General features: G+C 44.5%; 2 protein-coding genes across 4 annotated transcripts; both read right to left on the bottom strand.

Moving 5' to 3' along the window:
• Window positions 1–966: 966 nt before the first annotated feature.
• LOC141000716 (uncharacterized) lies at window positions 967–14756 on the bottom strand. 2 transcript variants are annotated; one of them, XR_012179568.1, is made up of 14 exons: window positions 13893–14756; window positions 13707–13800; window positions 12203–12290; window positions 11217–11553; window positions 10730–10823; window positions 10237–10324; window positions 8633–8939; window positions 7768–7861; window positions 7526–7613; window positions 6353–6671; window positions 6049–6142; window positions 5146–5233; window positions 3745–4493; window positions 967–1020 (listed from the first exon to the last, which is right to left on the bottom strand). XR_012179568.1 is itself a non-coding variant. In XM_073471516.1 (13 exons), the coding sequence occupies exons 1-13, from the start codon at window positions 13951–13953 to the stop codon at window positions 3918–3920; spliced, it is 2328 nt and encodes a 775-aa protein (XP_073327617.1). In that variant the 5' UTR covers window positions 13954–14756; the 3' UTR covers window positions 1251–3917. The 2 variants fall into 2 exon arrangements, 1 of the variants encoding a protein (XP_073327617.1); XM_073471516.1 differs by lacking the exon at window positions 967–1020 and having other exon boundaries at window positions 1251–4493.
• Window positions 14757–15204: 448 nt separating this feature from the next.
• On the bottom strand, window positions 15205–19071 carry LOC141001693 (uncharacterized). Of its 2 annotated transcripts, none has more exons than XM_073472848.1 (4): window positions 18993–19071; window positions 17946–18039; window positions 17283–17370; window positions 15205–16782 (listed from the first exon to the last, which is right to left on the bottom strand). In XM_073472848.1, exons 1-4 carry the CDS (start codon window positions 19009–19011, stop codon window positions 15835–15837), a joined length of 1149 nt encoding a protein of 382 aa, XP_073328949.1. In that variant the 5' UTR covers window positions 19012–19071; the 3' UTR covers window positions 15205–15834. The 2 variants fall into 2 exon arrangements, with proteins under 2 accessions (XP_073328949.1, XP_073328950.1); XM_073472849.1 differs by lacking the exon at window positions 18993–19071 and adding an exon at window positions 18141–18978.
• Window positions 19072–21935: the final 2864 nt, after the last annotated feature.

Raw genomic sequence — 21935 nt, 5'->3', positions numbered from 1 at the left:
GAGTGTGAATTTGCATATTAGCTAAATATTTAGTTTCACCCGTGACATTTAGATTTAACATTTCATATTTAGATTTTTTATTTAGATTTAATATTTAGATTATATTTTTACAAGAGAAGTAAATATCACAAAGTTCACAAATATTGCTGTAAATCTGGTCAAAAGTGACATTAAAAACTTCACATATGTTTTTTAAACGTGGTTTGTTGCCGTTTGTTTTAGCATGCTGCGGCCCACAGATTAAGGCTGTGACAGGCTTACTGCTCTTTCCTAGAGATCATCTTACAGGAGTGACGATCTAGCTGGTACAACAGGCAGGGAGCGCGGCCATAAACTCATGTTACTTAATTAATCAGTTAATCACCCCAATGCCTTTTTCTCTTGTGAATTACAGTGAGTTATCCATGACTGCCTGAACACCAGTAATCGAGGGCTGTGGACGTTTTGCTTTCATCAAGAGCAACAGTAGATATACAACAGAAACAATGAGACAAGTCTCTTAAAAAGATCAAAGAAGAAGAAGAACTGGTTTCCCTTTAAGAAAAATCTACATTTTTATACAGTATACTATTAATACCATACTGTATGTGTAGTTTTGGGAAGTTTAACTAATGTTCCAGGACAACACAAGATTTTCCAGGACTTTGCTTTTTCTCTCATTTTCCACGACTGGAAAACTGATCAACTGTTTTCCAGGTTTTCCAGGACGTGTGGGAACCTGTGTGAAATATAAGTTATTCTTAATGCCCATCAGCTGGTTTGATAAATCATAAAATCAAAACTATTATTAGTGGCAGAGTGCTGAGGATGAACTGAGGAAAGGAGCTGCTCTGAACACTGAAGTTAAGTTAATTTTGTCCACAGCAGCCAGAATCAAAACACAATGACAGCTTCTTCATCTCTTTTTTATGTTTGCAGGCGGAGACGATGACTGAGTTCTACTGTTTGGGTGAACTGCTCCTTTAAGCTTACCTGTATTTTCTATCTCTCTTGTTGTTTCTCGTCTGCTCTGGTTTCTTCCTGTCAATCAACAACAAAAAAGTCCATCAGAGTTACATTTTCAGACGATGTGATCCTTACTGATCGTTCATATTTTCAAAATGTTGTAAACATGTTTATGTTTCTGCAGTAACTGATTCCACGACATAAACATAAATATACTGCAAGAAGAAAACAAACGTATTGATCGACATCAGCGGGCATCGCTCCCGACCGTTTTCTCTCCTCACAGACAGTATGATTACAGTTCGTAGTGGTTCTGGTCCATTTATTGAAGGCTACAACATGAACATGTCATCAGGCGCTTCTTGAAAAATAGATTTACAAACAAACAGACAGACAGACGGATGAACTTTGGTTGAAGATCAGTCTGCAGACATTCATCTGTGTTTTTAGCAACATTATGACGTAAATACTGCTGTTTTCAAACCACTGAACATTTCACATGGATGCTGCAAAACAACAGACGTGATGTTTTGGACACATTCAGAGTTTTGGCTGGATGACACAACACAGTTATTGCATTCACAGGGAGGATTTAATGTACACTCAGGCCTGAAGGCTGCCAGCTGAACTCAGACCAGAGCTGCTGAAGTCTGAGCAGGTTTAACGATGCAGAGGCAGAAGACCGCGTCCATCTTCAGGACTGGGGACGAATCTCAGAGTTTCCAACAGGTAGAGAATTTATTGTGGCGGCCCACCCTCAACAAACGTCTAAAACTCAATGCTTTGTTCAACGGCCGAGCTTTCAGCAGCAGTCACAGACCAGGAGTGGGACAGAGCTGACAGACGTGTTTGACTCTGGTGCTGCTGCGTCTACTTTGAACAAATGAACCCGAATGAAATCAATCACTACGGATTTAATTTGTTCAAAGACACACGACTGAATTGAACGTCAGGTGAAGTCGAACGCTGAAGATTCACAAAACAACACGTGAATAAACAACTTCAGTAAAGAGCTGTCGGCTTTTATAAGAAAATATAAAATAATACAACATGACATCCATTTAGACAAATCTGATAACAAACGTTTCATGTGGCACAAACTGAGCAGAGATACGTCAGCTCTGGCTTTTGTCTTTGTGTGAAACATCTTAAATATCTTGTCTTTGTTGCAGCAGATGAATATTTTACGATCCAGATGTTTGAAGAGTCTTTGAGGATTCTGGAAAAACCTTCAGAACAGCAGTTTAAACCGCCTTCGACTGCAGCTCTGTCTGCCTCCACGACTTGTAAATGAAAAAATAATACAGAAATTATTTTGTAAATAAATACAAACGTTGAAAAAACTCTGAGTGGACCGCCCAAATAAATTGTGTGTGTGAGAAACACTTGAATGAACCTCAAGAGTTTGAATATTAATCTTGATTCACATCCAGGAGAAACAGCCTGTTTGACTCGGACGTCCTTCATCATCATCATCATCATCATCATCATCATCATCATCAGTCCAAAGTGGTCTTCATCCCAGGTTAGTCTACATACAGTGGTGGTCTACTGGTAACACTGGTGTTCACCTCAGTGACAGGTCTGAACAGGTAGAGCTGCACAATTACCACTAAAATCAAAGTAAAAAGTTTTTAAAAATACAATAATTTATAGAAATTTTTCATCTTTTTTTTGTAAATGCAAAACTGACAGAAAACTAGAGATGCTCACGACAGAAACTAAAAGTGACACAGCAGATTAAAAATGCCAAAACAGCATGACAGCAATTAAAAAGGACAGAAGGAGGAAACCTGATGAAACTCATCTGTCAGCGCTCAGGTCAGTCCGAGCCTGTGTGTCCTCACAGGTTAGAGACGGGGAGTCTCTTCAGCGGTTTGGTCACAAAAACATCAGGGGCTGAACGTAAAAACAATGTTTACGACTGTTCCCACGAGGGCCGGGGCGACATTATCGATTACACGTCGACAGGCTGTAAGAGGTGAGATGGCTGCGCCCGGTCAAAGCATGGACTCATGGACTACAATCATCTCAAGTGTTGGATGTAAGAGACATGACAACATGGAGTTTTATATATCAGCATCATCAACACGCGGAAAATGTTTCCATGTTTTCCAGCAGGTGAAATGATGACGTGGACATTAAATATCAGGCGGGATGTGACCTCAGAGTAAAACATTGTTAGTTTAGGTTGTTTCACTGAGTGTTATTATTTTTTCAGTCTACACATCGTCCAGTAAAATGTGACCGTCAGGCACCTTTCTAAAATAATCATGAATGAAAACAAATGTTCACCTGCAGCACCTCCGGTCAGGACGTCCAGACTAGATTTAGACCAATAAATCAGCCTCTTCGTCACAATAAAAAACAAAACAACAACAACTAAGAAATCTGAACCAAGATGTTTACGTTCTACAGCTGTTGGTCGGGTTGCAGTGATATAACGGTGTTACGGTGTTCCCTGGTATGAAGCAGGACGTTATTTTATGGTGTACATTAGATTACACACGATATTGATTTCTGCCATATTAGAGTTATTACAAAATATATATATATTTAAGTTTCTTTCAAGTTTCATGTCCGTCAGAACGTAATACTTTGGGAATTGTAATAAAACATCTGTTCAAGCAAAGAAAACTTGTTTTCATTTCTTCAGGATCAAAAGTCCAGATCGTCGCTGAAATAACTGAGGCAGGAAAAATCTACCTTGTGACTGAGATGATTGAAGTATTAATTGTGCAGCCCTCCTGTTAAAACGGTCGACATCGCCGGGTGGTGCACATCTCCAGGACCACTCACCCAGCGAGGACCGGCTCTGTGTGGAAGACCAACAGCCACCGTGTCTACATCCAAACGTGACTGGACCACCGAGGCGTAGCAGATCTACGTCTCCTCCAGCCAGAAGGTCCAGACCTCCACCACAGACCAGGGTGTCTCTACAGGGACGGTCTACATCCCCGGACCATGCTGGTCTACATGAGGGCGTTGAGGTGTCCAGAGTGTCCTACAGAGTTCAGCATCAAGGCTCTCTGGTCCAGCACCTCCCTCTCTCTGCCCAGCGTCGCCCTCTCCTGCTCCACCATGGCTCTGTCCCGTTCTACCGCCGCCCTCTCCCTCTCCAGCCAGAGCCTCTCCGCCTGCACCGCCGCCCTCTCTCTCTCCACAGATGCTCTATCTCGCTCCACCATCTCCCTCTCTCGCTCCAGCGCCGCCCTCTCCCTCTCCACTATCTCCCACTCCCTCTCCAGTCCTCCCAGCGGCCCGTCGCACACCTCTGAGCTGCGCTGGTTTTGCTCCGGGTCTCCGACGAACGCCTCCTGTCTGTAGTCCGTGGAGGATGAGGGGGGAGGGGGAGGGGGAGGGGCAGTGCGGGACCGGTGTCTGGGGGCCGGGTCCGGTTGCTGCTCATCGTCTTGAGTGACGGGGGCGAGGAGGGGGGCACTGCTCGCCAGGCGGCCTTCCATGGCTTCATTCATCAGGTGGAACCACGGCCAGGAGGAGGTGCCGTCTGCTGTGCTCTCCATGCCCACAGGAGGATACTTCAGATCCTGAGAGGGGAGGAGGAGGACGAGGACGAGAGAGGAGAGGAGGAGAGGAGGAGAGGAAGAGGAGGAGGACGAGGACGAGAGAGGAGGAGAGGAGGAGGAGGAGAGAAGAGAGGAGAATTATAATTATGTTACTCACTAGAGCAACAAATGTGGATTAATCCACCACTGAAAATAGTCCCAACAAATCAGCTAGCAGCTCGTCGGACTGCAAACACAAACCAGAAGCTTCTGATAACAGAATCCTGTCCCTTAACAACAGATTCTGTATTCATATGCAGATATCATGTATTCATGTTTTCCTTCTTTCTTTCAATGATTTTATTTTAATTAGAGCTGCATCTAACGATCGTTTCCAGAATCCAGTCACCTGCTCTACTAAATGAAACCCTCATCAGTTTCCCTGAGCCCAAACTGAACTTACAGACATCATTGTGCACCTCACACTGTTTCCATTTAAATCTGCACAGATTTTGACTGTATTTGTGTTTTTAGTAGGAGCCAATGGGCTTAGAGCTGAGAGCCACGGACAGGAAGCAGGACAGTACTGAGAGAAAACATGTTGTTTTGAGTCAGCACATTTGTTGATGGTAAGAAAATAATAGAATGACACCAGCCTGATCTTTTAGTGTCTGGATGTCAGTGAACAGACTACCTTGTATCTCCTCTTCAGATTGTCCCACTTCTTCGCCATCTGGTACGTTGAGACTTTTCCCTGCAGCCCGAGCTCCTTCAGGATGGCCCTGAGTGAGAGTGAGACAGACACCATGAATGAGCCTGATCACACCTGCTGTCACCATCCGCCAATCAGTGTTCAGCTCTCAGTCCGTCACTTCACAGCTACATTAGCCTGCGTCTGAGTGACCACCTGTGATCTGATGTCACTTCCTGCTCGTCCATCACTGAGACAAACAGACTCCATGTTTCTACTCAAAGACAGAAAGAAGTTCATGTAGAACATTTGCTGAATTTACAAGAAGGAACAAATAAGTCAGAATCAGTCAGAGACAGAGTTTCACACAGTTTATAAAGTGTCTCCAACTCAACAACTCACTAAACTGACACATTTGTTAAGGGAGTCTGGGGACAAAGAAGTCGCCTATACTGGTTACTGTTTAGTGTATCTGTAAAATGTGACATATTTAGCATCAATAAAATGTTTCTTCTTTCATAAATTGAGTGTAAATGGTGAAATCAGTGTAAACAGTGTGTTCAAACAGCTGCTAAATGTTGGCAGGTCAGACTTTAGCACTTTAGACACAGAAGCAGACAGGCTGGTGCAGCCATGCTGCCACAAACTGACACTTTTTACAAGGAAGTTTCTCCTCATGAAACAACTCTTAAAATCACTTGAGTTGTGAAGGGAGTCTGGTGATCTTCTTCTTTTTGTCTCACAGAGCAGTCAGTTCAGTAGGCGGTCCTTCAGTGTGGTCCAGGACACATGTGTGTACACACTGCTAACAGAATGTGGTCACATCAGATCTCAGTGTGTCTCATTCACACCTGTACTGAGAGCTGTCCACCTGTGATCACATCACTCAGACAGACAATATCTTACTTCCAGGCAGCTTTGGCAGCGTTTCTCCTCCCTGTGAACAACGATTCGTTAGCGGCTCGAAGTTTAATCATCCTCCTGGTGTCCTGGTCTGTCACTGTGGCAGAGAGGATGTAAAGAAACAAAGACAGGAAGTCAAACAGTCAGTCGTGTGTTTAGATGCTCAGAGACAATAAACAGCTGCTAATTGTAATCTTGATGCTGGTCTCAATTTAACTGATTCTCTCGTTTATGCGGTGTGTGGACATATTGGACCCCTAAAAACTTAATATAATTACACACACTAAACATTAAGAACCTGTCTTACTTTTATAGGAGAGGTCTGAGGGCGTTGAACACTCCTCTCCACTGGCGTCGATGTACGTTACGTTCCCATCAGCCTCCACATTGTCTCCCCCCACCATGCTCTCCAGCTCCGACACGCTGCTCCTCTCTGCCATCAAACAGTCTCTGTCAGGAGGCGGAGACGAGCCGAACACGCCGTCCTCCTCGCTGCTCCAGACGGGCGTCACTCTGGGAGCTTTTGCCACCAGTCGTCCCTCCAGAGCGTCGCTCATCAGCTGGAACCAGGGCCAGGAGGCGGGGTTAGTCTGGCCCTCCATCCCCCGAGGAGGAAACTTCAGGTCCTGCAGACACACAAATCCTCACACTGGAGAAGCTGCAGCCAGCAAATGTTCAACATCGTGTCTTAATAAACGGCCTAAATGATTCTTCGATTATCAAAACTCGATCCGGTTATTTTCAACTAATTGATTGACTAATGAAAAACAAGTGCATTTTCACAGCACTTCAGAGCGTTAAAGCTCAATGTCACTCAACTTGAAAACACAACTGATGTACTGCCACCATCTGAGGAAGTGAAGAGCCAGTGGATTAACTGGATGAAAATGTCCCCACAGCAGCTGGAAAACTGTGATAGGCTGCGTGTGCACTGCTGCCTGCTTTCTGAACGAGGCGCAGCAACGTAAAAAGCAGGATGAGCTTTAAAACTCAAGGATTGATCGTTAGAGACAAACTTGAACCTGTATGTTTTGCCATTACTGTGTTATGCAGGTTAGCCTGATGAACTTAGCATTAGCATCTCCCACAGCTAATGCTGCTGGTGTCTATTGTAGCACGCAGGAGCTTTGTTGGAGCATTTAGTACTGAGGGACATTCAAAAGAAATTGTGAGAACGTTCAGCAGCACGAATGAAGCTAGCACACGAACAATTTGCATCAATTGTGTGAGTTGTAAATATTGGACTCAAGTGAGGATTCTGCGTGATGCTGTGTTGTGAAAGCCTATCAGAGTTGACATTCACACTGATGTCATGATGTTCATGTGGCTGATGTGTGGACATTCATGACCAACAATAGAGGAGAGGATAATGATCAGTAATCGTGGCCGTTTGCACACACTCAGAGCTGTCCCCACCCCTCGTTGAACATACTGCAACCCTTCCTGTACAGAGGACCTGTGCAGGTCAAACTGTTGTCACCTTGAATTTGGTCTTCAGGTTGTCCCACTTCTTGGCGACCTGGTCAGGAGTGATCTTCCCTGTCAGACCCATCTCCTTCACTATCCCCCTGTGGACACAACACAAGCACCAAATAATACAAATACATTAAGGAAGGATGTTGACTTTAGTGTTATCATTTATCGTTTAGTCCAGATTATTACAGCTGTTATCTTATGATGAAAGATTGAACATTTAAAATATTGTATTTTGTGCTTCTGTACCTCCAGGCAGGCTTGGCAGTGTTCCTCCTCCCGGTAAACAGAGACTCGTTAGCAGCTCGTAACTCGATTAGTCGCCTGGTGTCTTCCTCTGTCACTATAATGAAACAAAAAAAGATTTCAGTTATCCAACAGATGAACTGAATCCGTGTGGACAGACTGCTTTATGTTTCACTTTGATCAAAACCTTCAGCGGGTCAGAAATGTGGATTTACGATCCATGTTTCACCTCAATCTGACTCGGATGTCGGTGTTAATGTTACGACCTTCTTTATTTAAAGCTCCTTCATTTGATTTCTGACATCAGAACTTCCACCATGTTCTCACCAGAACTGTCAGAGACGTCCCGTTTGAAGCCGACCACTTAAAGTCCAGAAACATTCAGTTTCTGCTGAGTAAGAACCAACGGGCAGTGGTGGAAAGTACTTTCACTCCGGGACAGCATTAAGCACAACTTTCTGGTGCTTGTACTTCGTGCTCTTTAACTCCACTACATATTGTACTTTTCACTTCTCTACATTCATCTGACAGGTGTAGTTACTCGTTACATTACAGAGTCAAGAGATTCTAAAGCTGAAGATTTAGTGCCACCTAGTGGTGACGTTACAGACTGCAACCACCCTGCTCCCTCTGCAGATACACAAAGCTCGTACAGCTCTACAGTAACAGAAAACATCATTATGAATACTATATTACATTTATAAATCCTCCACACTGGACCTTTAAGAAAACGAATCAGAACCAGAAATATCATCTGTTGTATTCCTCACATTGTTATTTCTTGTCATAACCTGCCTCCTACAATGCCCATAATGCAGCTCAACTGTCAACAGTTTACTTCCACGTTACAGTTTGCCAGCATTCTTACATTTGTAGGTGAGCTCGGCCATCCGGTGCAGATCTCCCAGCGCCGACGACCCGTTCTTCTCTTCATTATCAACCAGCAGGTCCATCTCCGACTCTGTCAGGAACTCGGCCATTCCCCCTCGGCTCCGGCGGGCTCGTTTTTTGGGCGTTGGCGACAGCGGCTCACAGTCCTCGTCTTCGTCCTCCACAATGGGCGTGAGGATGGGTGCCACCCCGGCGAAACGTCCCTCCATGGCGTCGTTCATTCGGTAGAACCAGGGCCAGGAGCTCGGGTTTGTCTCCACACCTCGAGCAGGAAACTTTAGCTCCTGGTAGAGACAGAAAGCTCTGCAGATCGTCCACAGAGGGACCTCATCCTCCTGTCAACACTGCCACCAGCACCAACTCCTGTTACCCATAACTCACAGGAACATCGCTGCTTCTCCACAACATCATTTCTTTATGTTGATGAAGGTTCTCAGTCATCCAGGTCATGATAATTTGAAGTGCTGTATCGTAGGCAACTGGCAACTTTCAAGAAACTGAAACAAGTCCAGCTGCCTACGATACAGAATTATTTCTTTACTTTTAAGGTTAATTTCTGCATCAAGCAAATGTCAGCTGATTCCTGTGAAGTAACGAGGGGTTGAACATCAGGCCCAATGCAAGAACCTCTTCCTAATCAAATCCTAAACATCTCTGACTTTTTCCTGTGAGGCTTCTTCGTACAATTGTTTCAAGTCGGATTCACCAAACATTTGTTCTGAATACAGAATATGTCATTTCTGCCGCTTGGCGTCTATTGAAACTAAGAAAGTTAGAGGGCGTTTGTTTGGCAGCAGAGCTGCTGCTCAGAGCCTCTGGCTCTGGAGGAGAGTCGGTGCAGATCCAGACGTTCTGGAGGAATAAACACCTGGAGTCTCATCAGATTCTGCTCCGATCCGGAGCCGTTTACCGACGGGAGGAGAGGAGTGTGTAGTTGCTCGTTAATTTACAGCTAATGTACATTAAAGTAATCTGGCTGTTTGGGCCGATGTACTTCACACTATGTTTCTTCTCTTCCTCTCTCTCTTCCTCTCTCTCTTCCTCTCTCTCTTCCTCTCACTCTTCCTCTCTCTCTTCCTGTCACTCTTCCTCTCTCTCTTCCTCTCACTCTTCCTCTCTCTCTTCCTGTCACTCTTCCTCTCTCTCTTCCTCTCACTCTTCCTCTCACTCTTCCTTTCACTCTTCCTCTCTCTCTTCCTCTCTCGCTCCCTCTCTCTCTTCCTCTCTCTCTTCCTCTCTCTCTTCCTCTCTCTTCCTCTCTCACTTCCTCTCACTTCCTCTCTCCTGAAGTCACAGCGACAGACGACCTGATGAAACGCACCGTTACCTTGAAGATTTCTCTGGTTTGAACATTGTTGGAAACATTTAGGATAATGTAAGAACACAACTCAACAATAAATAGAACAGAGTTGTTTTTGACATTTTTCTGTGGATATCTAACATATATCTTTAAATCACTTGTATGTTCCACTTGAGAATGAATTTGTTTGTTGGAGCGGTTCTTGCACGGGGCCCAGGGTCCCCTCCACTCTTTACGAGTCATGGACAGTTTGTCTCTGGAGTTGAGTTGGTTGGACCTACCTTGTATCTTCTCTTCAGGTTGTCCCACTTCTTTGCTAACTGGTCTGTGGTCAGCTTCCCCTGAAGACCCAGCTCGTACAGAATGGCTCTGGAAGGAGTGACACTCATGAGACATCACACAGAAATTAAATTGGGTGATGGGATGAAAACAAATATTGAAGTCACGTTTGTAAAAAGGGATAACATTCGTCCGCATTGTTTACATCCATGCTTACAAGCTTTCAGTCTTCCTTTCTTGCCTGTCTTTGTTGCTACATTACAACCACAACATGGATCCATTCACAAACTCTACAAGGTACATTTAACTATGGAACCAGCAGGTTTGGAGATTCATTCAAAGTTCAAACAGAGCCCTTACTCACGCACTAAGACAGGATTCAGACAGAAGGAGTTTAACTTTGAGATTCAGCCTCTGTCTCAGCTCTATATGCCTGACAGGAAACTGCTGCAGGTAGAAAACAACCAAACAGAAGTTGGCTGAAACTTCACTGACCTCCAGGCTGGTTTGGCCGAATGTTTCCTGCCGGTGAAGAGTGCCTCATTCGCAGCCCGAAGTTTGATCATTCTTTCTGTTTCTGGTTCGGTCACTGTGAAGGAGAAAAACAAGGAGAGGTTTTGTTATGTGTTAACACTGAGGATGGACTCGGATGGAGAATTAATGAGCTTAAAAGAAGCAGCACCAACAGTAATACAACAGGGAAACACTGGGAGGGGGGACAGCTGAAAAGTTGTCTACTACGCTTGAATATGACAGACTGTCAGAGCTGTCTGATATATAAAATTTCTCTCTGAGATGTTGGAACAGAAAGTAGCATAAAAGGAAAAAACTCAAGAAAAGTCCCTCAAATTTCAATAAATCTACGTAGTTAGATTCCACCAGTGCAAATAACACATTATATCACAATAACTACAGTTGATATGCTGTTAAAATCTTGCTCTTCTGTGATTAACCATCTAAACTCTCGGGTGTATCCGATTACTTTTATAGGAGCACTCTGTCATCCTCCTCCAGCCCATGGGGACTCCCTCAGCGGCAGGAGCCTCTGTGTGAACCGTCCCATCGTCATCTGTGGTTTCCGCTGCCACCGTGTCTTCCATCTCGGTTTTGATGAGGAACTCCAGGATGTCGGTGTTTTCCTGGTTCTGGTTTTGCTGACTGTTGCAGCGGTGAACGGCATTGCCGGCGGTCTCCGGGCTCAGCACCAGGTTGCTGTTGTAGAGGCGGCCCTGCATGGCTTCATCCATGATGTGGAACCAGGGCCACGACTCTACGACCCCCCCGATGTTGTCCTGGCCCTGGTAGGGCTGCTTCAGGTCCTGGAAAAGACATCAACACTTATAAAGACCTGGAGCCTGTTCTTCAGTCCTTTTCTTAACTAATCCAGGCTGAAAATCATCCTGTTGATTCTCATCCAGCTAACTCGATCCTTCAGACAATTATAGGACTGAGTCATTAAACATGAATGAAATAAAGACACCATGAGCAGAGCACTGATCTGTAATTAAATCAAGATGGTGTTTAAATCAACGTAGTTAATATACAATACAAATGTCCGAATTCAAATCCCGAATATAATATCATAATTAAATGAAATGGGTCGTCTGTCTTCCTTTATAAAGGGCTGGTTAACTCACGGATTGCCCCTTTAATGCAAATCTTTATTACAGATAGATCTTTACAAACTGTCCCACCTGCTCGTTCTCTCACTCTGAAAACAGGCATCTCTTATTTTTTTCATGATAAAATCTGTCGCCAGGACAACTCCTCGTACGTGAGAACCTGATGATGAACCTGTTTCACCTTTTAACAAGGTGTTTCTAATAAACTGGCAACGGAGTGTAAACATCAACACATCTCTCTGGATGTCGTCTCTAAGCAGCTGCAGACAGACATCTCTCTGACCTGCTGCTGCTGCTTCACATCAACACAACATTATTTTCTGTGTCTGACTGCACCACACATCACCTTGTATTTTGTCCGGAGGTTGTCCCATTTTTTGGCGATCTGGTCTGCTGTCAACTTCCCTTCAAGCCCGAGGCCTTTTAAGATGGTGCTGAGGACACAGACAGAGGGTCAGCTGATGGGAGAACTCACAGCAGAGTAAATGGTAGATGGACTCGTACAGCGTCACCTGAATGCACAAAGCGCTTTACAACACATTCACACACTGATTGCAGAGGCTGCCATGGCGACCTGTTCATCAGGAGCAGCCTGAGGTTACAAATACCGATACTTAATATTTGGGAATAAAATAAATCCAGCACTGAAAAATCTGCCGTTTTACACACATTTTTCAAAGATCCATCGGCTGCTGTAACAATCGATTATCAGTGATTTTCTCGTTAATAACTGAAGACATACAGTGATCAGCCACAACATTAAAACCGCTGACAGGTGAAGTGAATAACATTGATGATATTGATGATCTTGTCACAATGCATTATTCTGCTGGAAAACGGGTTCCCAGCATTCATGTGGAAACAACTTCATACGCACCAACCACCTAAACACCGGTGCAGATCATGTACAAGAATAAAGGGTTATGATAAAAACTAAATTAATTAATTATAAACATTATCTCACTACATAAAAGCCAGACTGAATAGATGGTTTTTAGTTTTTGTTTTACAGTTGAATATTTCAGGTCCAACAGCTCGGAGCAAACGTTTCAGTTCTGCTCTGTGGAGCTAAAACAGGAGAGCCGGAGGATCTGAGGCGTCGTCCTGCCTCATCAACTGAAAAGCATCTGTGTGATGTAGTCTGGTGCAGAGCCACGTAGTGACTTATAAACTAATAAAATAATTATAACAGGCAACCAGTGCAAAGACTTTAAAAAGGCGTAACGTGTGCTCTGAGTAACTGAACTCTTGGAGGAGCAGAAAGGAGCGTTACAGTCATCAGGCCTGCTCGGTATGAAAGTGTGCATCAGTCTCTCTGTGCTGCTCACACACACAAACTGTGGAAATGTTTTTGTATTTTTTATTTATTTATTAATTTTTTGGCCTTTGTATGGCTTTATTGATAGGACGGCTTCAGAGAGATGACAGGAAACAGGGTGAAAGAGAGGGGGGGAGACACGCAGCAAGGGGCCCGGGCCGGACTCGAGCCCCGGGCCGCTGCAGCAGGCCCGGCCCTCGCTGCAGGGGCCCGGCCCTCGCTGCAGCGAGGGCCGGGCCCCTGCAGCGAGGGCCGGGCCGCTGCAGCGAGGGCCGGGCCCCTGCACATGGGACGCCCCTGGAAATGTGTTTTTAAAGGACAAAATGCTGTTTCGGTGACACAGCGTACACGTGACTTAAAATGATCAATGTACTGACACAGTAAACGTCACTGGGAATATAAGTTACCCCGAGCATCTTTTAATGAATCATAATCTCTAAAAGAAAAGAAAGTGTTCACACTGACACGTCACACAGGCTGACAGAGACACCTCATGTCTCAGCTGTCTCAGCTGTAAACGCCTGGTTCGTACCTCCATGCTATCTTTGCAGAGTTCCTCTTCCCAGTGAACAGAGCCTCGTTGGACGCCCGGAACTCGATCAGCCTCTTCACGTCCTCCTCAGTCACTGCAAGTGGAGGGTCAAAGGTCAAAGGTCAGCAGCCATCAGCAGCAGGTTCAATCCTCTGCATTCAGCACACACACACCGTCTTTACTCACTTTTATAGGAGTTCTCCGGGAACTGAGGCAGCGGGTTGAGGACGGACTCCATCGCGATCATTCAGAGGAGGAGAGGGTCGGTACTGCCGGGCAGCTGGAGGGAGGGAGGGAGGGAGGGAGGGTCGGTACTGCCGGGCAGCTGGAGGGAGGGAGGGAGGGAGGGAGGGTCGGTACTGCCGGGCAGCTGGAGGGAGGGTCGGTGCTGCTGGGCAGCTGGAGGGAGGGAGGGAGGGAGGGAGGGTCGGTGCTGCTGGGCAGCTGGAGGGAGGGAGGGTCGGTACTGCCGGGCAGCTGGAGGGAGGGAGGGAGGGAGGGAGGGTCGGTGCTGCTGGGCAGCTGGAGGGAGGGAGGGTCGGTACTGCCGGGCAGCTGGAGGATCGGGTCGGTACTGCCGGGCAGCTGGAGGGAGGGAGGGTCGGTACTGCCGGGCAGCTGGAGGGAGGGAGGAGGGGTGGCAGTGTGCTGGTATTCAGGCCTGATGCTAACTACATCCGCTACCGCATCCTGCAGGTTTCCCAGCTGTGTGTCTCCAGCAGCGGCGCTTCTCCGCCCGTCAGTCCATCCTGAGCGGCCCGGCGGAGATTTACCGTGACGCTGACCGGGCGGCAGCAGCGGCTCCTCCGGGGCCGAACTCCCCGCCAGCCGCTGACAGCGGCGGGCTGCTAGCTAGCTAGCTAGCTTCGGCAGCTAACCTAAACAACAAACCCACGCAGCGCGCGGCTTCCCGCCACACGACGACACCGGTTTCCGTTAGCTCGAGCCGGTTCTGACCTCCGCTGTCCGACGTTACTTCACGCCATCGCCACTGGAGCGCGTGCAGCGGTAAACACAGCCGGTTCCGTCCAGCAGCAGCTAGCTGCACCCGTCCCGCTGCTGAGAGGGTGCGCTCGGTAACAGCACCCTGACCTGCCCTCCGGCACGTGACCAAGCTCCCGGGGGGGCGGGGCTGGACAGGAACATAAACAGTCCAGAATGACTTAATGAGGTTCCTTCAAACTTTATATTCACAGATATTAAACATTTCCTACAGTAAAATATAAAAAATACTTCTGTCATACATTTGTTACATTTGCTGTTTTCTCATCATTTGTTACATGAAAGGATTTATTTATCGTTTCTTGCTTAAAGGAGCAGCGTGTAGTTCTGTAGAAGAAACTCAAACTCTAATATTAATGAGGTGATAACACAAACTACCAGACAAACCATAAGAGAATAAACAAGCTTATCTCAGGAAAATAAGGTCCCAGAACACTGTTTGAAGCTAGAAAGGTGGCAGGGTCCGCCACATATAAAGAAAGTAAAACAGTATAAATTGTGTTGTCCTTTAAGATCAGTTTGTTTATTTAGTTTGTTAAGGCAGGAAAAAAAAAATCAGCCAATGAAGATCTTTCCCTTCTCATTAAGTTTTTAAGTCTCGTAGTCCACAGAACATCTCTGGAGCTTCACAGTAAAACAGCGCTGCAGCGTTCTGCTGAACAGCTGATAAAACAAGCTGTAAAACTCCCCCCCAATGATACCAGAGAAGAAAAATCACGTCTCTTCTGTCTGCAGGTGAAGATTCGTAGTTTCAAAACAGCGCTGCAGCGTTCTGCTAAACACCTGAAGCAGCTGGAGACTTGTTTTAAATCTGGACCTCAGACTTGGATTACACCGACGAGCTGTATGGAGCCATTTTATGTTTTTTTTGGTTGTCCCCAGCTACTTCAGAGTGAAGAGATAATGGCTGAATTTTCTTTTTTGGGTGAACTGTTTCTTTAAGTGGAAGTTTCTGCACAAAAGGAAAAATACAGAACCTGTATTAGCACATGAAGAGTAGTTGGCAACAAGAACAACCAAACTGCCAGAAATAGTTGTCAGTGGTCCAAATCTGTCTCTCCGTTGGAAGTGGGAGCCTTTCATCACATGGCATCTACGATACAACACAAAACAAAATATCCTCCGCTCACAGTTTCTCAACAAGCTTCTGGAACAAAGAAACCAGTCTCTGTCTGGTCTCCAGCTGGTCTCGATCCAGGTCTGCAGCCATCAGCCTCTGGTAGAACCTCGTCTGTAGTACGACCTCCTTCTCTGTCGTCATCTCAGCCTGATCTCCGTCCACAGCCACCCCGTCCGTCTCCAGGACTGCCCTCTCCCTCCTCAGCAGTGCTCTCTCTCTCTGTAAATCCTCCCTGGCTCTCTCCAGAAACACTCTGTCTCTCTCTAGAAAAGCTCTGTCTCTGTCGAGAAACGCTCGATCTCGATCCAGACACACTCGTTCTCTCTCCACAGCCGCCCTGTCTCTCTCCACAGTAGCTCTGTCTCTTTCTACAGCTGTTCTGTCTCGCTCCAGAGTGACCATGTCTCTGTTCAGCAGCTCCCTGTCTCTCTCTAAACATATCAGCTCTCTGTCGAACTCAGCCTGCTCTCTCTCCAGAGCCTGCCTCTCCTTCTGCAGCTCAACCAGCTTCCTGTCCACCTCCCCGATGATGTCTCTGGAGGAGGAGGGTGTCATGTTGGTCTCGAAGGTGCAGTCAGGTAGCAATGTGGTGTACAGTTCAGCCGTCTCGCTTTTGTTCATCACAGGTTGAGTTTCCATCACGTCAATTCCGGTTGCAATGACCTCAACGGGTGATTCAGTTCCACTCAGCTCCAGGACCTCCTCCAGAGTCCCGACACCTTCCAGAGTTCCCGTTTCAATGAGACTCAGTCCTGAACAAGCCCCGACCATGTTGGGAAGAATGAGTGGAGGCAGGCCTGCGTTGTGCTCCTCGTCATCGTCCAGCAGGGAGGGCTGGACGATGGTGGCGGTCCCGGCCAGACGGCCAGTCATGGCCTCATCCATCAGGTGGAACCAGCGCCACGAGCTGGGCTGGGTCAAAGTCTCTAGGCCCTCTGGAGGGTTCTTCAGCACCTATATGGAGAGAGGACATCAGTAATTTAAGGCACCTTTAATCACTAGTGTATATAACTTGAAAGTGCCTCTCTGACATTAAGAATATCTTCGAGGAGTTTCCCTGCCAAGACAGCAGCAACACATGGAACATAAAACAAAGAGGCAACAAAAATATGGATCGCAAACTAAAAGTTACATCTAATTTTCTTCTAGCGAGGACACAGACATACGAACACGAGGGTGAAGGTGATGAGATACACATGCTTTACTGGTGGTAAAGTTAATGTGCAGTGCAAGTCATAAACCCTCACCCACACCTATATAATGTTTTGTGGACTACAAAAATACACACAACCTTCCATTAACACTGGGGTGAGTAGATAACAACTTCCATAACTTCTGTTCACGTCTCTGTTTTGTTGTTTTCTTTTCAGCTCTCTGTCAGTCAAAACTCCACAAACATTAAGTTTCCTTGTTTGGTTCCATCTGCCTGGTACAGAGAATTCAACAAGACTGACTTTGTATTTTTCTTTCAAGTTGTCCCACTTCTTCTTCAGCTGCCGTGCAGACATCATCCCCTGGAGCCCCATCTCTTTCCTTATCGCCCTGCAGGAGAGACCAGAGTTCATTATCAGTGAGGTGGATGGTGATATGATGGGATGAGTCAGACGTGGAGGCCACACAGCTGATTTAATATGTGGAGCCTTCCTGAACTCACACAGACGTTAGTCTTTTCTTTATAGTTCACTTTTTCCAAACCAGAGTCAAACTTTTTGTACGTGTATCAAAACTTGGTCAATAAAATGATTTTGATTCCGAAGTTTGTTGACCTTTTTCTGTTACATTTGCACTGCACACACATCAGCAAACAGATAAATGATGACATGCAGCTTTTGTTTCATTCTCACATTTATTGAGGTTTTTTGTAACGCACACACATTAAATAACTTTTGTACTACAGCTGCAGTTATGTATTAATTAATACACTGTCAACTATTAAATCAATCATCTACTATTTTCCTAAATGATGAATTGGTTTGAGATTTTCTTTTAAACAAAAGAAGTAAAAAATCTGAAAAATTCTGAGTATTTTTCTGGTTTCTTTCCTCCTCTATGACAGTAAACTGAAAATCTGTGAGTTGTGGACATTTGAGGACGAAACACTGATAAACCACACTGACCTCCAGCCTCTCATTGCAGAGTTTCTCCTTCCGGTGAAGATGGCTGCATTGGTAGCACGAAGCTTTATCATCAGTCTGATGTCTCTGTCTGTCACTGCAGAAACAGAATCATCATCAGTCACATATCTGTCTTTATTTAACTGTCTGTCTCTTCTGAATGAAGCTGCCTCCTCCTTAAAGTCACCCGTTTCTTACTGAGTTGTTCAGGTTCATGTAGCTCTATAACCAAAGCAAGTCCCTCATTTCTGTCAGTTTGAGCTCAAGCAGTCTGACATTTAAACCTAATGTGGACCAACTGTCACAGAATCTGAAGGTAAAGATGTATTTGTTATATTCGAATAATCATATTTTTTCTCTTGAGGAAAATGGCTGTGTAATTGATCATCGTGTCCGTCACAGTCACATGTTTTTTGGCTTATTTTGACCTCTTTTTGTTCAGATTTGTTGCCCTTGTTTTAAAGCTGTATGTCTGTTTCTGTCTTCTTGTAAATTGTTCTGAGAGTCAATTTCCATGATTGTGTTCAGATACTTGACCAGTACAGTGATGCACTAAATCAGAGAAACCTCTCCACATACACAAATCAAAAACTACAGTAACTAAACTTTTTAATTAAAATGAGCTCAGAATCATTAAACTAACACAACAATATATGTTTGTCTGTTCAACACATACCACGAGGCATAATTACTACAACTACATTTAATACACTACGCTCATAATGCTCTACCTGCACTGTACTTTTACTTAAGTACGGTTGTGGCTCAGGACTTTTACTCGTATTATTTTGGTGCGGTTTTACTTTAACAGTGAAAATCTGAAGTGAAGTGAAACGAGTTATCAGGAGAAGTAATGAGCCTGGTCACAGAAGCAGTTTCAGCTGAAACGTTCATACATCAGCTCGTTTGTCATTATTAGCTAACATTAGCATCACAAAACAACGCGGCGACGAAGTCACGCGTTCAGTTTCCACGTCGCCGTGAATCAACTCATAAATATTATTAAAACTGCTGTCGTTCACGTCTGAAGGCGTCTTTAATCAACATTACTTCTGTACGTGTTCGCCATGTTTCATGCCTCCAGGTCCTCCGGCCGAAACCCAAACATCCGGCGCAGACCGGAAGTGACGGTCTTCTTCTTCTTCTTCTTCTTCTTCTTCTTCTTCTTCTTCTTCTTCTTCTTCTTCTTCTTCTTCTTCTTCTTCTTCTTGCTGCCACCAACAGGCGGTTTGTTTAACAACCGTATTATTATCAAGTTATTAAGATTCAGTGAATATTAAATTAAAACTTAAAATAAATAATGAAAATAAATGGAAGGAAATCCACAATTATTTAAACAGTTATGAAGAATAAAAGAATAAACACGTCAGATTGTTGGATCCTTTCTGTTAACAAAGGATTCAATAGATTTCACATTAAATTTAAAAAGAAAACGGACAATAAAGGTTTAGCATCTGTGTATATGGCGGCTAATGATATAATTAAACGTATGATAATCATTATAGTTTACTTACATTTCTTAAATTAAAACGAAGGTGATATCAGAGGAAAATAACATTTGATCATATTGAGGGAATTTATTTAGTTTATTAACAGTTTATTAACAAAACCTCAAACATTTAGCAACCCCTAAATATTTGCTTACCTTATAATAAAATAGATTCAGTCTTTTTATTCAAAACATTTTTATGATTTAGATGTTTTAACTTATAAGTTCACTTTAGTTGTAGTTTAAATATAAATAATAATACAAACCTCTTTTATATTTAATGTGTTTTGCATTTTAACCTGTGTTTCTGTTTCAAGATCATTTAAAAAAATGACCTTTATTTACTGATTATTTGATAAATCTATGTACAGGAAGTGAACTGCACTCTGTCGCCCCCTACGGGCGGCAGGAAGCCTCTGCACTGTGGACCTGCTCAGCATCCTGCAGCATCTCTGTCAAGCTCAACACATTCAGGCCGAGATTACACGACTGAGGACAAGATTTCCAATTTAAAGTCTGTGACATTTAAATAAATAACGAACCAGTAACTAAAGATCCGGAGAGTCTGAAACAATAGAAAATAATATTCTCAAATATCAGGTAATGTGGTTCTGTTCTGCGATTAATATGATTTAAATTAGAGATGAAAGAATTTATTGATTACTCGATTAGTAATTTGAGAGAAAATGAATTGTCATTTATGATTACTAATTTATTGTTTAAGTTATTTTCAAGCAAATAATGTCAAACATCTACTGATCGTCTCAGATTTTCTACTTTTCTCAGTTTTATTTGTTGGAGACTGAAAGTTTTTGGTTTTGAACTGTTGGCCGGACAAAAGAAGCTGTTTGAAGGTGTCAGTAATGGCTGTATAGTCAAAACAATTAATCAGAGAAATTAAGAAAATAGCTATTATTATTCTAATAATAAATAATAATATAATAATATTAATAATAATACATATTAATCATATACAGCTGTTAGTAAATGCAGTAAATGTAGTTTAAAATTCATCATTTTAATGTAAAATACTTGAATAACAAACACTGTAAGAACACATGATGTTTATGAATCATTTAATTTGTTCACATTGACTCAATATGACAGAAAAACATTAACATTAAATGTGACACTTTACAGTCAGCTCATGAAATAAAATACAATTTAAAATCTACACGTAGTTTAAATACTTGAAGTTTAAAGCAAATGATTTGTGTGTGATGATGCAGAGGATCTTTGTGTCCTCCAGAAAGACTCTTCTGCAAAGTGCACCACGTGGTTTTATTTTGAAGGTCTGACCGGAAGCCACGCTCTGTAGCCAGTGTTAACTTGGCGCGGGTCCTGCGGTGTTTGCGGGTGTGTGAAGGATGTGATGGAGGGACGATGGAGGCCGCGTCCTGTTTCACGTCGACGTGAATAAATCGTGATCAGATCCATCCGAGTGTTGCGTCGAGCTGAGCGGCTGTTTCCTGAACAGGTAACGTCACAGTTCATCACCTGGACGTTCATCAGCTGCGGTCATTACGTCACAGCCGAGGAAACCTTAAAGATGTCAGCTGACTGTCCTGTCTGTAGTCTGTATGATGTGTATTCTGTTCATGCTGATGTCTGTCCTCACCTGTCCTCACCTGTCCTCACCTGTCCTCCGCCTCTTCAGTCTTCTTCCATCATGGCAGGGGAGGAGCAGGAAGTGCTCACAGCGTCAGACAGACACAGTCATGTAGTTTAGACGGCACACACTTCAGAATCAGAACCGCTTTTATTGCCAAGTAAGTTCACACATACGAGGAATGTTCTGAGTTCTGTAGCTGCGAAACAAACGAGACTAAAAGTTCTTAAAGACACAATGAAGCTATATAAATATAAAAAGAGAGTGATGGAGGTTAAAGGAGGTGAAGACTGTCCAGATTTGTCCAGTAGTGCAAAAGGTTTGACCTGGATTGTGCAGGTTGCAGATATACTGATATTACAACGTGCAAAATAAGTCTGGTGACTGAAACTTACATTAATGTGACGTTAGTGGGGTGTCAGTGGGGGCCACGGGCCTTGTTGATGAGGCGAGTTGCAGATGTGAAGAACTGTTCTTTTGGCAAGAGGTTCTGGTCCTGATGAGGGCAGAGTCTCAAAAAGTTTGTGTCCGGGATGGGAGGGGTCGGCAGGTTTCTTACCTGCATGTCTCAGGTTCTGGAAGGGTCCAGGTCCTGGAGGGGTGCAGGTTCTGGGTTCTGGAGGGGTGCAGGTCCTGGAGGGGTGCAGGTTCTGGAGGGGTGCAGGTCCTGGAGGGGTCCAGGTCCTGGAGGGGTGCAGGTCCTGGAGGGGTGCAGGTCCTGGAGGGGTGCAGGTTCTGGAGGGGTGCAGGTTCTGGAGGGGTCGGCAGATTACAGCCGATCACCTCCTCAGCAGAGCGAATGATGCTGCAGTCTGCTCGTGTCGCTGGCAGTGACAGCAGCTGCCAGATGGTGATGGGGGAGTGAGGATGGACTCATTTGTACACTGGGGAGACA

Source organism: Pagrus major, chromosome 8 (genome assembly GCF_040436345.1).
Source record: "Pagrus major chromosome 8, Pma_NU_1.0".
Lineage (NCBI taxonomy): Eukaryota > Metazoa > Chordata > Actinopteri > Spariformes > Sparidae > Pagrus > Pagrus major.
The sequence above is the reverse complement of the archived record's forward strand: the minus strand, read 5'-3'. Positions and strand labels throughout refer to the sequence as shown.

Excerpts from the sequence above, each read along its gene's own strand:
- LOC141000716 (XM_073471516.1), bottom strand. The coding sequence starts at position 13,953 with ATGATCGCGATGGAGTCCGTCCTCAACCCGCTGCCTCAGTTCCCGGAG. Across the intron at positions 10,325-10,729 it reads TCGGCCAAACCAGCCTGGAG|AGCCATTCTGTACGAGCTGG; the intron begins GTCAGTGAAGTT and ends CACTCCTTCCAG. Across the intron at positions 7,614-7,767 it reads ACTGCCAAGCCTGCCTGGAG|GGGGATAGTGAAGGAGATGG; the intron begins GTACAGAAGCAC and ends TTGTGTCCACAG.
- LOC141001693 (XM_073472848.1), bottom strand. Across the intron at positions 17,371-17,945 it reads TCTGCAATGAGAGGCTGGAG|GGCGATAAGGAAAGAGATGG; the intron begins GTCAGTGTGGTT and ends TCTCTCCTGCAG. Across the intron at positions 16,783-17,282 it reads ACTTGAAAGAAAAATACAAA|GTGCTGAAGAACCCTCCAGA; the intron begins GTCAGTCTTGTT and ends CTCTCCATATAG.